Source organism: Aspergillus viridinutans (assembly GCF_018404265.1).
Source record: "Aspergillus viridinutans IFM 47045 DNA, scaffold_1, whole genome shotgun sequence".
NCBI lineage: Eukaryota > Fungi > Ascomycota > Eurotiomycetes > Eurotiales > Aspergillaceae > Aspergillus > Aspergillus viridinutans.
The window spans coordinates 1709044-1725634 of NW_025091217.1; the positions used below are offsets into that span (position 1 = coordinate 1709044).

Below are 16591 nucleotides of genomic sequence, written 5' to 3' on the forward strand. Positions count from 1 at the left end.
ATCAGGTCACGTGTCGGTACACAGTAGGTATGCTCTACAGCCCTAAGAACATCACTTCAGATGGCTTCTTTGGAGCATTGTATAATGAATTGAACTAGTTTGTAGATTTTACCTACTCAGTGCCTGCGGTAATTGCTGGTCTTTCGTGGGATCTGCCTGCCATTTGTGGGGAATGTCGGCCTGGGTTGGTTTGTTTTGACAAGATACTTTTACCACTACTTTCCTTGACCGAGCACGGTGAGATTTGAGAGCTCTCTCGAGCTGATCGTCCGAATGAATGACTGGTGCCATATGAATTTTGTGTCTGATGGGAATCAGGCCTTAACGTTCGCAAGCATGCTTCGAATCTAAGAACGCTGACACTGCAAGAACGCTGTGGTCTGCTCTCGCTTCTTCATAACAGAAAGGGCGACTTCCCAGTTCAACCAGCTGAAGTTCACTCGTGAAAGGAACAGAAGCACGGAATATAGTACTGTTCAATGTTCGAAGTCAGACTCCCTTTCCAAGGAGCTTCCCAGGGTACAAAATGGCTCATGGACGCAACTATAGACCAACATAGCCACTATCATCGGTTTCCCGTCGTGGCATTTGCAACCCATGCAGTCCCCTATAATTGGGGCTCTCAGGCTGTCTCCAACCATCCAGTATCTTGGGATCAGCCAGCTTGTACACCTCCACACCCAGTGGACGCGTAGTAGCTCCCATCTTCTCGCCCTTCGCCTCCCATCCCCATTGAGAGAGATCTCCTGCAGTTGACTCATTAGCATCCGGTCCCCAGTCCGGACTCAACACGGAACGCATACCTCCTGGGCAAGCAGACAGTGCACAGAGCACATCTACTTCAGCAAAGAACTCAAAGTATTCTCCCGGCTTAGCTGGCGATGTCTCCATGAAGTACTTTCCTTGCTCATCCAAACCCGTTACCTGAAAGACGTTAAGCACATCATGAACGTCCAACTCAGTCAAACCATAAGGCATGACCGCGCGCGTCAAGTTCGAGTGGCAGTGGAAGTCAAAGGTTTCTCCACCCATAAGCAGATTGACGTAGGGATCGCATCTGGTTCCAAGCAAATCATGAACACGTCCACCCCATTGCGAAGTACCAAAGCCAACGCCCTCCTTCCGCTGGCCGTTGACTTCCAAAACCTCATGTAATTGTCCACCATTCAGGGAGTCTCCAGTTATGGTGACGAGGGGCCGTAGATATGGCAGGTTTGACCACAGGCGGTCACCGACCGACACATGGGAAGCGTGGATTTGACGCGTGCGAGCAGCCCACAGTCGCTCTCGGGGATTATTCGCATTCCAAATGTTGAGATCGCCCACTTGGGGCCCTTTTGGTGTAGTCAGTCGACAGATATGCCCGGCAGGCACAACCCAGGCCTGTCCGGAGCAGGGACGAATAGTGAATGATGTCTCGAGAATCCTCCCTGAATCGCTGGAAGCACTCTCCGAGATATCCCTATAGACTTGGGACGTGCCATACACAGCTGAATCCTTAGCAGCAGTGTACGCGGGTGGAGGCCGACGAGATGTAGTCATTATTATGGATGTGTTCGCTGAAAACCGTTGCTATACCTTTGATTCAAAGCCAAATGACAGTTTGCGCCAGCGGATAAACTCTGGCTTTAATAGGGAGCCAATTCGGCTTCATTCCGGAGGCGGCCGTCATGCCACATGGTGTCAAGCCCCGCTCATACCCCAAGAGCCCAGAACTGCCCCAAGTTTATCAGCCTTTTTGGTTACGAGATGGAACCTGAACTCCGTATCTCCAGATATGCCGGGCCGGATTCTAGGGCACCGCCCTTATCGCTCATGACCGGGCCGGAGTGGGTCTGATAACATGTATGGTCAGGTGACAATCATTCTGCCCCAGGCAATAAGACCACAACCTTCAAGCAAAATCTTTTTTTTTTTGATTGATATCGGCGGGGAGAAATTCCGCGCCGGCAAAAGGAAATAATAATTTGGGTCTAGCTTGATAGAAGATCAAGAAGAGATCGTCGGTTTTGCTTCGCTTTGCGCTGAAATCTTTTCATCAATAGAAAATTACTTTTCCTTAGAGGTCATAGACCTCGAATTACCAAGATGGAGGACCAGTCGAACAGGGCGCATAGGCCCGCAAAAGAGAAAAAGAAATACAGTGGTATGTTCAGTGCTTGACAAGCTCGTTATACGGACTCGACATCTTGGTTTGACATTTTCTCTGTGAAAACAACATACTGATATGATACTTGGCTCTCCAGGTGCTAACCCGAAGGCATTCGCATTCTCGAATCCTGGAAAGGGTGGCAGACAGGCTGCGCGATCCCACGATGTACGCATTCTTCCTTGCACCCTCATCTTATCTCCGCAGAACTTGTCCGCTGATTCTTATACCAATTTAGATCAAAGAGAAGAGGCTACATGTACCCTTGGTAGATCGTCTGCCCGAAGAGGCTCCCCCGCTTGTCGTTGCGGTTGTTGGACCTCCAGGTGTAAGTTATTCCGCTTGATGATGACGACCATCCCAAAGAAAGCTTGAGAAGATGGTTCTGACAATCGTTCACTTTCGCAGGTTGGAAAAACCACCCTTATTAAGTCCTTGATTCGTCGTTATACGAAACAAACACTTAGTACACCTAAAGGGCCTCTGACGGTGGTGACGGCGAAACGCCGACGGCTCACAATCATCGAATGTCCTTCCGACTCCCTTGCTAGCATGATCGATATCTCCAAAATTGCGGACATTGTTCTTCTGATGATCGACGGCAATTATGGGTTCGAGATGGAGACCATGGAATTCCTCAATGTCTTGGCCTCTAGTGGTATGCCTGGAAATGTGTTCGGCATTTTGACGCACCTGGATCTTTTCAAGAAGCAAAGCACCCTTCGCGCGGCGAAAAAACGATTGAAGCACCGTTTCTGGAGTGAACTCTACAACGGCGCAAAGCTTTTTTACCTCTCTGGCGTGGTGAACGGCCGCTATCCTGACCGCGAAATTCATAATCTCTCCCGCTTCCTGTCCGTCATGAAGAATCCTCGGCCGTTGGTTTGGCGAAACTCTCACCCTTACGCGCTTGCAGATCGGTTTCTAGATATCACACCTCCAACCCAGATTGAAGAGAATCCCAAGTGCGACCGGACCGTCGCGCTGTACGGATATCTGAGGGGAACAAACTTTCCCGCTCAAGGCGCACGAGTTCACGTTCCTGGCGTTGGCGACTTGACAGTTGCGGGTATTGAAGCCCTCCCAGACCCGTGTCCGACCCCGTACATGGATCAGCAACTTGCCAAGACATCTGGCAGGGCAAGCAAACGCAGACTAGGCGAGAAGCAAAAACTCCTATTCGCTCCCATGTCAGATGTCGGTGGTGTTTTGGTCGATAAGGATGCCGTATACATTGACGTCAAGACATCGAATTTCGAACGAGGTGAAGATGAGGACAATCAAGATCGCGGCTTGGGAGAGCAGTTGGTTGTCGGTTTGCAGGGTGAGCGCAAATTGCTTGGTGAGGCAGAGGGTGGTGTCCGTCTCTTCAGCGGTGGTGAGGTTTTGGAAAAAGCGGATGATGACGGGGACAATGTTGGCAGAAAAGAGAGGAGAAAAGTGAGAGTCATGGAAGGAGAGAACGATCAACAGGAACTGTCGGATGAGGATGAAGGGTTCGAAAGCGGAGAAGACGAAGAATTGGATGAGGATGGAGAAGGCGGCGATCTCAGCGACGAGGAGGATGGTGACCTGGAAGATGTCTCCGCCCCACCAGATTTTGAAGAGAACTTCAAGGAAAGGCAGAATGGCAGTGCCCATCGTGAAGAAGGGGATCTTGCCTTTGCGGACAGTGATTCCGACCTGGGTTCCATTTCGTCTGTTGAGGATCAGGAGCTCGAAAGCGACGTTGACGACGAGGACGACGTGGACGAGGATGATGACGGCGCGCTTCGTTGGAAAGAAAACATGATTGCTAATGCGAAGGCCCTTCATGGCAAGCGACCAAAGTTCCGTGTTGCTGACCTTTCACGGATGATGTACGACGAGTCTATTGCCCCAGCAGATGTGGTGAAGAGATGGCGGGGCGAAGACGATGAGGAAGAAGAATTCGAAGACGAGGAGCGAGAAGAGGATGAAGACGATTTCTTCAAGAAGACCAACACGGAGAAGGAAGAACAATCGGATTATCGTGCTGTTCCTGAATATGATTATGAGAAACTGGAACAAAAATGGCAAGACAGTGATATGATCGAGGCTCTGCGGAGTCGTTTCGCTACCGCTAAACTCTCTGGTGGGGATGACGATGATGACGACGACGTGGACGACGATGAGCTCGATGATGCTTTCGACGAAGACGACGAGGGAGACGGCACTTTTGAGGATCTCGAGACCGGCGAGGTGTTCAATGGACTCTCCGACAACGAAGACGGAGATGACACTAAGAAGGAGGAAGGTCCAGTGGACCTAGAGGCCGAGCGTGAACGCAACGCGAAGAAGAAAGAAGAACTGCGACTGCGATTCGAGGAAGAGGACCGCGAAGGTTTTGCCAACTCGAAAGACAATGCACGACAGGCAGGTGCAGGCGGAGAAGAAGAATTCGGCGAGGACCAATGGTACGAGCTGCAAAAGGCGAAGCTGCAAAAGCAGCAGGACATCAACCGCGCTGAATTCGAAACTCTTGACCCTGCCTCGAGGGCCAGAGCGGAAGGCTTCAGAGCTGGAACCTATGCCAGGATAGTCCTCGAGAAAGTGCCATGCGAGTTCGCTACCAAGTTCAACCCTCGATTCCCAGTGATCGTTGGCGGGCTGGCCCCCACCGAAGATCGATTCGGTTACGTGCAGGTCCGAATCAAGAGGCACCGTTGGCACAAAAAGATCTTGAAGACCAATGATCCTCTGATTTTCTCCTTGGGTTGGCGTCGCTTCCAGACCCTGCCCATCTACAGTACATCTGACAGTCGAACACGAAACCGCATGCTTAAATATACCCCTGAGCACATGCATTGCTTTGCTACCTTCTACGGCCCGCTTGTCGCGCCGAACACAGGCTTCAGCTGTGTACAGTCGCTCTCGAACAAGACGCCAGGCTTCCGCATTGCGGCCACTGGTGTGGTATTGAGTGTGGACGAACACACGGAGATCGTCAAGAAGTTGAAGCTTACCGGTGTGCCTTACAAGATCTTCAAGAACACCGCCTTCATCAAAGACATGTTCAACTCGTCGCTTGAAATTGCCAAGTTCGAGGGTGCTTCAATCCGAACTGTCTCCGGCATTCGTGGTCAGATCAAGCGAGCCCTCAGCAAACCCGAAGGATGCTTCCGTGCCACTTTCGAGGATAAGATCCTGATGAGCGACATCGTCTTCCTGCGTGCATGGTACCCGATTAAACCACACCGTTTCTACAACCCGGTGACGAACCTGCTCGACTTGGACGAGGAAGGTTCGAGCGATAGCGGTTGGTTGGGTATGCGACTGACCGGTGAGGTGCGCCGCGAGAAGGGTATCCCCACTCCGCAGAACAAAGACTCAGCCTATCGCCCGGTCGAGCGACCTACTCGTAATTTCAACCCTCTTCGCGTGCCACGGCAGCTGGCCGCAGACCTCCCCTTCAAATCCCAGATCACCCGGATGAAGCCACATAAAGACAAGACTTACATGCAGAAACGCGCGGTGGTGCTTGGTGGAGAGGAGAAGAAGGCGCGAGACCTTATGCAGAAACTCACCACTCTGCGGAATGAGAAGCAGGCCAAACGAGCCGCGAAGCAAGAGGAGCGTCGTAAGGTGTACCGCGCCAAGGTCGCGGAAAGTCTTGAAAAGAAAGCGGAGCGAGAGAAGCGGGAGCGTGACGAATATTGGCGACGGGAAGGGAGGAAGCGGAAGAACCAAGACGCAGAAGGTGGAGGAGGCAAGAAACGCAAGTGATATCAGCTCTGCTTTTGTTACCATGTCCCTTACGTCTTACAATATCCCATGGGTTTGTTCGGTTGTCAAAAGTCTCTTTAAGTGGTACTGTCCATGCAGTATCCACGTACATATTGCATTGTGGATGGCGTTGTTTGATTCAACCTTCCGATCAGGATATCTAGTCTATTCTTCTAAATACCTCCAGATGCCTGTTATATATATATATATTATATCAGTCAATATACAGTAGATCTTCTGATTTACCGCATTCAGCCTGTTGCTTTTATCTGAAAAAGGCACTAGAGTGGAAAATCGACACGTGACCGTGGCGCGAAACGCGTCCTCCTCTCGATGACCACCAAGTCAATTCCATGATCAAGGAAGAGTAAGCGTCAATTGTTACTTTTCAATCTTATCTGTGAAGGGAATATATACCACATGCCTTCCTGCATCGTTGTCCTGTGACTGTTGACAGACTTCTAACTAATCGTCTATTAGTTGTTGACAGTTGAATCATCGAGTGGTTGATCCCGTCGCCCGGGGTCGCCGCTTGTGCTGTCGCATTTCGCAATCACGCCTGGCGCGTGTATCGAGTAGAGCTGCAGACTACAGGAGTACCTCCTTGCAGCGAATTTATTCGGATTAAAGACCTGTCGGAGCCAATCGTTCTCCATCTTGTCTGCTTTCCACTTCCGCACCCGCTTTGCCATCGCCGGCGGTGATACCGTCACTCGTGCCACTTGAGGTTGGCGAACCGTCCTGGCTGGTCCTGGAAATCTGCCCGTCTGTCGCAGAACACTCCTTGACGGATCCCGGATATTGGATTCTAATCTGGACTCGAAATTAAGACTTGCAAGGCAAGTCTTGTCGGGGCTGGGGTCATTGGAGGTTGCCGCTCAGGCAAGCGCGTTGTTAGCTACTGCTTGGTCGCTATGAGCGCGCCGTCGCATGTTGACGTGCCGTTTACTGAGCCTTCTTCGGCGCATCTGACCTGTCCAAATGACAGCTTATCGGCTGCTGGCGAGAACAATCACTCTGTCTCCGAAAGCGCCAAAGTTCCCGACAAAGCTCACGACGTTGCTAAGCAAACATCAGATCCGCCTCCTGCTCCAACACCGCAGTCCCCATTGGCTCGAGCTGAGCCGGCTGCACCAGGAAGCAATCTCGATTCTTTCCATGTATCCAGGGGTCAATTGCCTGAAATGGGGACTTTCCCCGGAGGAAGCACTGCACGGTCGCAGCCCTCATTGAGCTCCCAAGGGAATAACTTGACTCGAGGCCTTTCCTCGCATAATCTTTCCAGTGGGCAAGAATGTGATGTTGCATCAATTTCAGGGACTCAGCGCTCGCCCCAGCTAGCCCGCAGTCACAAAAGAACCGCAACGGGTGAAATTAAGCCCTCGAACACATCAGTAGCACCTCCTAGCCCCGGAACGATTAGCACGGAGAGGCATCCAGCTGAGAGTATCGGCTGGCGCTCACGTGGAAGTAAGATCGCTGCGGTAAATTGGCCTTGTAATGCAATATTCTGCGTTGTCCTGATGGTGCTGATATCATAAACTCCAGTTGTCCGTTCACCTTCGTACTCGTTTGTCTTACGCCGCAGCCAAGATAGAGAAAAGCAGGCAATCTCTCGACGCGCAGGCGAAACTGCCATTGAATTTACTACAAGAAAGCTCCTCCACTCCGCCAGTCATTGTCAAAAGTCCACCATACGCTGATGGGGCTGATGGTTCGCGCCTGCAAGACAAGGACTCTCCAGACGGTTCGCCGGTCTCCGCGCCAGATATGCCCATCCAGTCCAATCTCTTCCCTCCAAACACACGGCTCTCCCCTGCAGCGCGGTCAGACGATCTATCATCTATTTCCCCATCAAAAAAATCTCCCATCTCACCATTCTCATCTAAACGAATGTTGGCAACACCGAGACTCGCACCTCCCGCAGATATTGTTCCAAGTGGTAGTAGCGGCTCCCGCCGCAGGCGGCCGAATCCAAACCAAGCACTCGAACATTCACGCTACGTCTCATCATTTGATGACAGGCAGCATCGTCCTCAGCATGGAACTACTGATGGTTCACAGAAGATTCTCGTTCCGGGAACGCCTCCCCTCCAATCGTTATCTCAGCCGACATCCACGCCCTATAACGGCCTATCGAGGCAGTCAACGCATTCGCAAAATGCATCAATGGAACAAGACGCAATTGAAACCTTATTATTCATGTCCAGTCCTGGTAATTCAGCTTACCACCCGAGTTCCCAGAGACAGCAAAGTACTTCGCGCATCAGCCAAACATCACTAAGTACAGAATCAAGCACCGGCGGGAGTCAAATGCAAGACTCTCAGACGGCCGGGAAAGATCACCGTCGTGCAGGTCAAGCTCGCTACTTGGAAGCGCAAGCGGGGGACGAGATTGATCGCATGCTTGACCAGATGGAGGATAGCGACAGCGATAACGAGACGAAACCTAGGTACCGTTGATCTCGTGGGTTGAGTGTTCGCATGACGTCCGTTGCTCTTTCCGACTGAGGAGACCTTCGTCCCATCCTTGATGGGCCTCAGAATGGAAAGTCCTTTCACGATTTCTCTCACTACTTTGCTTTCTTGGTGCCTCCTTGAATCTATCACTATCTGTTTTGCATGGCATCATATTTGGAGCATTTCCATTGCGAATTTTCGGTCTTACAGCATTGCATAATCCTACATGTCCGCTATGTCTCAAACTTTGTCCATCCATTCAGAATTTGATGGGGCCCTGCCAAGTTCATCCAGGTGCAAGCTATCTATTGGGTGCTTTTTGCGCTTGCTCAAAAACTCTAAAGATAGAGGGACACCTGCTTGAGGCTGTACAATATTCTGGCATCTTTCTTGGAGTTCTGGCTTTGATATGAACCTGAGTTGGTTCCATGCAAGAAGCTGCATTATGACATTATGCTTTGCAGGTCGTCGAATAGTCACCTTTGTCGCCCATTGCGGGGCCCTCGGACACATTTGCGATTGGTATGCAGCATCATCGGCATTGGCGCAATAAGGCCAGCAACCTGCAAACTGCAATATCCCAGCGCTGGTCCACGTTGCTTTGCTCTAACTAACTTTCTTGGATAAATCTATCTGTCAACAATCTCATGATCTTCAGAAGCTGAAGTCTTACTACTGTGCATTTTATCTGTCCGGCATAATCAAATCCGTATTATCTGGTCTATTGTTTATCACCCCGCATTTCAGAACACTGCCCTCTCCTCTGGCCTGTTAAGGGCTAGGCGCCCTGCAATATCAATCCAGCAACAAAAATGAGTGCAGACCAAGGCTCAAACTTCTCAAGCTCATCGGCGTTATCATCCTCCTCTTCTCCCTTTGATCCGGGCGTCTTTCTCCCCGGCGGTCACAACAATGACCCCCCGCTCCCGGAAAACAGCCCCACGGCTGGCTACAAACTGAATCACTTCATGCTCCGCGTCCGGAACCCGCAGCGCTCGCTCCACTTCTACATCAAGCTCATGGGCATGCGCACAGTCTTCACCATGAATGCCGGCCCTTTCACACTATACTACCTAGGCTACCCTCCCACACCCGAAGACCGAGCAGACCTGCCCTCCTGGTCTGCCCGAGTCGCTAACCCCCCAGTCCTCACGCAGACCCCAGGACTGCTGGAACTGTACCATGTCCACGGGACAGAAAAAGCAGACGCCGAGGGCGGCTTCAACATGTCCACTGGCAATACGCCGCCGCATCTCGGCTTCGGACACTTAGGGTTCACGGTCCCGAATGTTGCGGGCACATTGGAGAGGCTTAGGAAGGAAGGGGTCCCAATCATCAAGGAGTTGGGTAATAGTTCGCGAGAGAGTGTACCGTTGAGTTCTTGGGAGGAGGAAAGGGGAGTCGGTGTGGGCGAGATCCATCCGAGTTATCAGAGGCTGTTTGATCAGATTGCGTATGTCGCTGATCCGGTAAGATCATTACCCTTCAAAGAATCGAGCAATGTGCTGTGGCATGGAACTCACTCGCTGCAGGATGGATATCTCGTGGAACTGATTCCTCGGGATTTACATTGAGGCTGGCAAGGGGCACAAGGCCGTTTTAGTGGAACTCTTGACAATGTACAGTGTTCAAGGCTGTAAATACACCTGAACGCAGGTCTGACGACACCGGGATAGACACGGTTCTCTCTGCAGAATAAGCAAAGATCTAACTTCCTTTTTTAAAAATCACAACATAACGCCAACCATGATATCCATACATGATGCTCAAAAGTGTCAAGGATTGTCTACTCCACACCCCAGCTGTCATCCATCTCCGCAACGTCGTAATCGACGTCGTGGTTTACATCCTTGCGAGCACTGAGCTGGTCCGCAGGGAGTGACGAGCCCGCCGTAGACTCCATGACTGTATCTTCGTCCGAAGTCGGCTTAGTATCCGAGCCAGGGCCCGAGATCTGAGCAGGCGTAGTAGCACTGATGGGAGGGTTGGGGACCCAGCCGAGCTGGACCTCTCCGACGGATGGGATGTTCCACGGTCCGCGCATGAATTTCTCAGCTTGGTAGCGCTCCTTGAAGGCCACGACGACAGTGCTTGGCTGTTCAGGGTGAGGTTCGATGGACTCGTACTCGCCGACGCCCTGGGAAGGCAGTTGTCAGTAATTGGACGATGCTGGTGAGTTCAGGGAAGGGGAATGCTTACAATGAGGAACTGTCTCAGCGCTTCATCCTTTTCCGTATTTAATTCCACACCCGAGACAGCGATTCTCTTGGGCCGGTTGTCAAGCCGGAGAACACCGCCGCGGCCACGGGCAGCACCTCGCCCACGGAAGCTTCCGCGGTATGGAGGAGCATACCCGCGACCACGTGGAGCGAAGCCGCCCCGATAGCCTGCATATCCTCGCCCCCGACCACGGTAGGAGAACGGTGACGCGCCTGCTTCCGAAGCGTTGGGGTCGATTCCAAGGGTCTTGGCTTCGGCCTCCAGAGCTGCCAGCTGCGCGCGGAGCTGCTTCGTCTGCTCGCTTGCGTTCTCGTCGACAGGGGAGTGATCAGCTTCGCCATCGGGAGTCGTGCCGTTGCTTGTAGCGCTGGCGCCAAGCTTCTGTAAGAGCCGCTCCTTCTCCTCCTGCTGCTTCTTGAGGAGTTCTTCTCGCTGTTTCTCCAGCTTCTGTTTGGCCTCTTCGGTCTCCTTTCGCTTGCGCATTTTCTCCTCGTACGCCTTCTGCGCTTCTTCCTGCTGTCTTTGGAATTCTTGAGGATCGAAAACGGGGCTTTCGTCCATTGCGTCTCCCGCGGGTCGTTGGTCACCGTTTCTCTCGGCTTTGGGCTTATGCCAGTAAACCTTGACGAACCGATTGTCAAAGATGACCTTAGGACTGGACCACGACCGCTTGGCTGCTGCGTGGCTATCGTACGTGATCATGGCCAGTTTCCTGTGCGGTTGTAAAGAGATCTCAACGATCTCGCCGTATTGAGCAAAGAACTCCCGCACCGTTGCCTCGTCGAGCTTATCATCAGGAATTTGTTCCACAACAATCGTCTTCATTGAGGGATCGTCGCTGGGACCAGCGGCAGAGAACTCAGACCGACGCCCTCGGCCTCCAAAGCCGCCTCTATCGCCACCGCGGCCACGGCCACGACCTCGGTCACTGCCGCGCATCGGGCCTCCGTCTCGTCTTGGAAAGTCCACCATGATATTAGCTGATTTAGGGTCATATTCTGTAGAATCACTGATTAGCAGTTGTCTGCGCTCAGAGCAAGATGCTGATCGCTCACCGTCTTCCTTTGCCGTGGGACCGGTATCATGCTGGTAGGGGCAGGCTGCCCCAAGGTAGCAGATGCCTTGCGTCTCGTAGAACGGGCACCGCTCAGATGACTTGGCCATCATTTGCTCCTGGGGCTGACCAGCACCACCTTGAGCCGCCATCGGCATTGGAGGCATGCCAGGCATCTGAGGAAACCCCATGCCCTGTAGGGCCATCATCGCCGCCATCGGGTCATTTTGATCGAATGCCGGGAATGATGGTGGCATGACCGGGAACCCAGCGCCAGCAGGAGGGAACTGACCAGGCGCACCCTGGGGTGCCCGACCATCGCGACCCATCCATTCGCCACGGCCGCCTCCGCGTCCTCGACGAGGTGTCTTGAAGGTCCTATTGTGAGGTACATCTTCACGTTCCTGCTCTGTCTGGAAGCCTTCGTGGTAGGTACGCTTCCGGTTAAAATTCGAGCCGTCAGGACCTGTGTGCGACTGGGGTGCGCCACCCATTGGCGGTCCGTAAGCACCTGTAGAAGGACCGGAGGCCACATTGTACGGGAACGCTTGCGGGGGGAGGGACACGGGCTGTGGCAGATCGTGAGTGAGTGGAGGCTGGGTCTGAGGGTGTGAGACGGCCGGAGGAGCCTGCTGCTTCGGGCCAAAGGTGGCGAACAGCTCATTGACAAATTGGGTGGTATCTAAAAGCCGTGACAGTTCAGCAACGAGAGCTCTGCGTACAATGCACCAAGAACGAACAACACTTACGCTCTCTCAAAAAGTCCTCCAAGTTTTCTACCGACGCCTTCCTGATCTCATCATCGGGAGCATCTGACCGAATAAGCGCAAGTACGTAGTCCGCAAGCACATCCGAATCAGCATCTGATCTGTAATGAAACGATGCCAATCGTGGTCAGCGTTTCCGAGTCCAGGCAGATTTATGCAATGGTACGCATCTGCGCCGTGACCGAGTCAACCTACATGTCTTCCAACTTTTTCACCACCCATTTCTTCACCTCGGTCGCCTCGTCTTCGGTGAGCTGCATGTTTGTAGCTGAAACGAGAAGCCGACTTTTTGTAGGAATGCGAGCCGGTACTGAGAGGAGGCTCCGGCAATTTTCAAGCACGGGTGCGAATGTAGCTTATGTGGGTTCGAAAACGAACTTAATTGGTGTCGTCGAACGTCTCCGACTGGATAGAAGGGTTTGAGATATCAGGCCTCCAGCAATATCGAGAGGTCAATCTAGGTCATCGTGCGAGGTAAAAGATGAGGGGTGTGGGACAGAGCTTTGCGTCTCGAAGCTGGGGAAACGCGAACGACGCGGATGACGGTGGAGTCACGTGATGAGCGTGCAGAAAATACCTGTAGGGAGGAATCGAATCTACGAAGGAATCTACAATGTCATGAAAGCACAGAGATATTTGAACTACTGAATGAAATTTTTCATGTCCAAGCAAAGAACAGCAAGTAAACTATTTAAAGAGCCCTCGCAGTCGTAAACGTAACAAATAGATTATAGGAAGCCATAGCGAATGCACGCGCACACCTGGATTCTACTTCTCTAGGTATTCGAAAACCCACATACGACATGAACCAAGCCCGTGTTGTGTCTCGTTTTGAAATTTTGCTCATTGAAATTTTCCTTGTCTTTTCATAGACAATGTAGAGGGTTCGTCAATCTCATAAACATATATTTGCAGCCAGGACTGACTGAAAATATATCAGGCGGGTATGGACCATTTTTACAGCTTGTCGTAGTACTGTGAAAAGTGTTAGCAACGCATTTAAGTGAGATCACAGTGTACCAGAAACTTACGTTGTCGTAGCCAGGGACCTGCTCCTTGAGACCCTTGCGCTTACGCATCTCAGCAACGGTCTGACCAGGCTTGGTAGTGGGGTCAAGAGGAGAACCACCAGGAAGAATAGACCAGTGGTCGAAGACGGACTGAGGGAAGGCCTGACCACCGGTGGCCTGGCGGAGATCGGCGTTGAAACCGAAGGACTCGTTGACAGGCAGGTAAGCCTTGACGTTGAACAGAGGGGTACCAGGACGCTGCTCCTCGCTGTAGACGTGACCACGACGGCGGGTGAGGACACCGTAGATACCACCCATGGCCTGCTCGGGAACTTGGATTTCGACGTTGAAGATGGGCTCTTGGAGGCCAGGCTCGGCAAGCAGGGTAGCGGCGTACAGGACACGACGAGCAGTGGGGATGATCTGACCACCACCACGGTGGATGGCATCAGCGTGCAGGGTCACATCAAGGATGTTGAAGCGGATAGAGCGCATAGGCTCCTCAGCAATGGGACCCTCACGAGTAGCCCACTGGAAACCAGAGACGAAAGAGTCCTTGATTTCGTTGAGGTACTGGACGGCCTTGGTCTGGTCAACCAGCAAGTTGGCACCGGTGGTGTCGGGACCGAAGCACCAAATCTTACGGGCATCGGTAACATCCCAGCCGAAGTCGTCAGCGAGGACACGGGCACGGGCCTTGAAATCGTCACGGGGGTTGATCTTGCCGGCCTCGATGGCGAGAGAGACCTCCTCGCCGAGGGGCTGAGCAGTGACGTAGAGACGGTTGTGCTTGTTGGGAGACTTGGACAGGGCGGTCATGCTGGACTCAGCGCCGACAGTCTCACGGTAGGAGACGACAGGATCCGAGATACGGAGAGGGACACCAGCGTGGTCCTCCTCGAGATCCTTCAAGCAAATTTCAAGGTGCAGCTCACCGGCACCGGCAACAATGTGCTGACCAGACTCGTTGATCAAAGTCAGGACACAAGGGTCAGACTTGGATAGACGCTTGAGACCTTCGACCAGCTTGGGCAGATCCTGGGCGTTCTTGACCTCAACACCACGCTGGACGACAGGAGAGACGGAGAACTTCATGACCTTGAGGTTGTGGGCGGTCTCGGAGGTGGTGAGGGTACCAGACTTGAGCAGGAACTGGTCGACACCAACCAGACCAACGATGTTACCAGCAGGAACATCTTCGATGGGCTCAACGAAACGACCCATCATCAGAATGGTACGCTGGATGGCCTTAACAAAGAGATCCTCCTTCTTGCCAGGGACGTAGTTAGGACCCTGGATGCGGACCTTAAGACCGGACTTGACAGTACCGGCGAAGACACGACCGAAGGCGTAGAAACGGCCCTTGTCAGAGGTGGGAACCATCTTGGAGACGTAAAGCATGAGAGGAGCCTTGGGGTCACAGTCACGGATACCAATAGCGCACTCGTCGTCCATGGGACCCTCGTACAGAGTCTCGGCACGGTACTTCTGGGCAGTGACGGGAGAGGGCAGGTGGATACAGATCATCTCCAACATGGCATCGGCGGCGGGCAGGAACTTGCGCATAATGACCTTGAGCAGAGCCTTGCCCTTAAGGTCCTTCTCGTCGTTGGCAAGCTTGATCTCGAGCTTCTCAACGAGGTTGAAGATCTCCTCCTGCTTGTCGTTGGTGACAGCAGCGAAGATCTTGAAGATGGGGTCCAAGATGAACATGTTGAAAGCACGCTGATCGGCCTCACCGGTCTTGGTCCACTTCTTGGTCTTGGGGTTGAAGTAGTTGTCACCCTATGAAACGTGTTAGCTAGCTGGTTATGTTTTGCTTCTGGAGGAATGGTTCCACTCACCCAGAGACGCTCAAGCATCTTCTTACGGTCAACACCGAACTTCTTGGCGTACTTGACGGCGAACTGGCGGACGGTGAAAGCCCATCCGTGGAGACCGGAACCGAAAGCAACGGTACCGCGGTCGGGGTAGACCTGAACATCACCAAGAGCCTGGTCATGGTAGGTGGAGATGATGACGTTGACGGACTCAATGGTACGAGAGAAGGACTGGTAGAGATCCTCCTTGCTAACCTGAAGTTCGAGCAGGGCACGGTCGACCTTGTTGATGATCAGGACAGGCTTGATACGCTCGGTCAGGGCCTGACGCAGGACGGTCTCGGTCTGGACACAGACACCCTCAACAGTGTCGACGACGACCAGGGCACCGTCAGTGACACGGAGAGCGGCAGTGACCTCAGAGGAGAAATCAACGTGACCGGGGGAATCGATCAAGTTGACCAGGAACTCAGCACCATCGACCTTCTGGGGGATTTCCTTGAGATCCTCCGGATCGGGGAACTTGGCATACAGGGAGATGGCAGTCGACTTGATGGTAATGCCACGGTCCTGCTCATCGGGACGAGTGTCCATGTAACGACCCTCACCGGCCTTAGCAGCCGAGATGATACCGGCACGCTGGATCATGGAGTCGGTCAGAGTCGACTTTCCGTGATCGACTATAATCCCAATATTTCTTAGTATTTGTAATCAAGAAAATTCCTGTCTTCTTCTCCTCTTCGCGAAGCTACGTACCGTGAGCAATGACGGACATGTTCCGGATGTTGGCCGGCCGGTCCATGAGGGACCGGATCTGCTCATAGTTAGTTTTGTTTGTCCTTCAACTCGAAGCCCTGTTCTGCTCTTCCTGCTCTCTCTCAAGAGTGGGCCTTGGCAAACCCGGCGCGGGGATCAACGAACCTCTTCAATAGTGAAGCTATAAACAGCATGTTAGCAACCTTCATTCTATCCCATCCAGAATATAGTCATCGTTGCTCGAGACTCGAGTATCGTCAAGAGAAGAGTGAGAACCTACTTAACCATTTTGACGGTTTTTTCCTTTTTAAGCCGTAGAGGCGGGGTGGTGAGATAAGGTGAAAAGGTAGGAGGGAAAGAAAAAGAAAAGTCAAAAGCAAGAACAAACGACACACAGATGATCAGGATCGAGGACTAGCTCGACCTGACAGCAGAAATTGAATAGGACGTAAAGGACCTATGTGCGCTGCTCAAGAAGCGGGCTGAGGTGGGAAAAAGGAAGTTGAAGTGCGGTGGTGGTGGGAAGAGGGGGAAAAGAGGGAGGGAAAGCGAGGAAGGACGGCGGGTGGGGACGCTGCAATATTATTTGTGCAAGAGAACTCTTTTTTTCC

General features: G+C 52.5%; 6 protein-coding genes across 6 annotated transcripts; 3 read left to right on the plus strand and 3 right to left on the minus strand.

Annotated features, from left to right (window-relative positions):
- Window positions 1–543: 543 nt before the first annotated feature.
- On the minus strand, window positions 544–1542 carry Aspvir_000484 (urea carboxylase-associated family protein; the record flags this gene model as incomplete). The annotated part of the gene is made up of 2 exons (XM_043265619.1): window positions 544–746; window positions 804–1542. The coding sequence occupies 2 exons, from the start codon at window positions 1540–1542 to the stop codon at window positions 544–546; spliced, it is 942 nt and encodes a 313-aa protein (XP_043121554.1).
- Window positions 1543–2088: 546 nt separating this feature from the next.
- Aspvir_000485 (GTPase BMS1) lies at window positions 2089–5893 on the plus strand (the record flags this gene model as incomplete). The annotated part of the gene is made up of 4 exons (XM_043265620.1): window positions 2089–2146; window positions 2247–2317; window positions 2388–2477; window positions 2558–5893. The coding sequence occupies 4 exons, from the start codon at window positions 2089–2091 to the stop codon at window positions 5891–5893; spliced, it is 3555 nt and encodes a 1184-aa protein (XP_043121555.1).
- Window positions 5894–6807: 914 nt separating this feature from the next.
- Window positions 6808–8356, plus strand: Aspvir_000486 (uncharacterized protein; the record flags this gene model as incomplete). The annotated part of the gene is made up of 2 exons (XM_043265621.1): window positions 6808–7377; window positions 7442–8356. The coding sequence occupies 2 exons, from the start codon at window positions 6808–6810 to the stop codon at window positions 8354–8356; spliced, it is 1485 nt and encodes a 494-aa protein (XP_043121556.1).
- An 809-nt stretch (window positions 8357–9165) lies between these two features.
- On the plus strand, window positions 9166–9927 carry Aspvir_000487 (putative lactoylglutathione lyase (Glo1); the record flags this gene model as incomplete). Its single annotated transcript, XM_043265622.1, has 1 exon — window positions 9166–9927. One exon carries the CDS (start codon window positions 9166–9168, stop codon window positions 9925–9927), a length of 762 nt encoding a protein of 253 aa, XP_043121557.1.
- A 212-nt stretch (window positions 9928–10139) lies between these two features.
- Window positions 10140–12654, minus strand: Aspvir_000488 (CCCH zinc finger and RRM domain protein; the record flags this gene model as incomplete). Its single annotated transcript, XM_043265623.1, has 5 exons — window positions 10140–10490; window positions 10553–11571; window positions 11629–12309; window positions 12377–12495; window positions 12590–12654. The coding sequence occupies 5 exons, from the start codon at window positions 12652–12654 to the stop codon at window positions 10140–10142; spliced, it is 2235 nt and encodes a 744-aa protein (XP_043121558.1).
- Window positions 12655–13351: 697 nt separating this feature from the next.
- Window positions 13352–16268, minus strand: Aspvir_000489 (elongation factor 2; the record flags this gene model as incomplete). The annotated part of the gene is made up of 6 exons (XM_043265624.1): window positions 13352–13369; window positions 13426–15189; window positions 15249–15904; window positions 15981–16038; window positions 16146–16161; window positions 16261–16268. 6 exons carry the CDS (start codon window positions 16266–16268, stop codon window positions 13352–13354), a joined length of 2520 nt encoding a protein of 839 aa, XP_043121559.1.
- Between the last annotated feature and the right edge of the window lie 323 nt (window positions 16269–16591).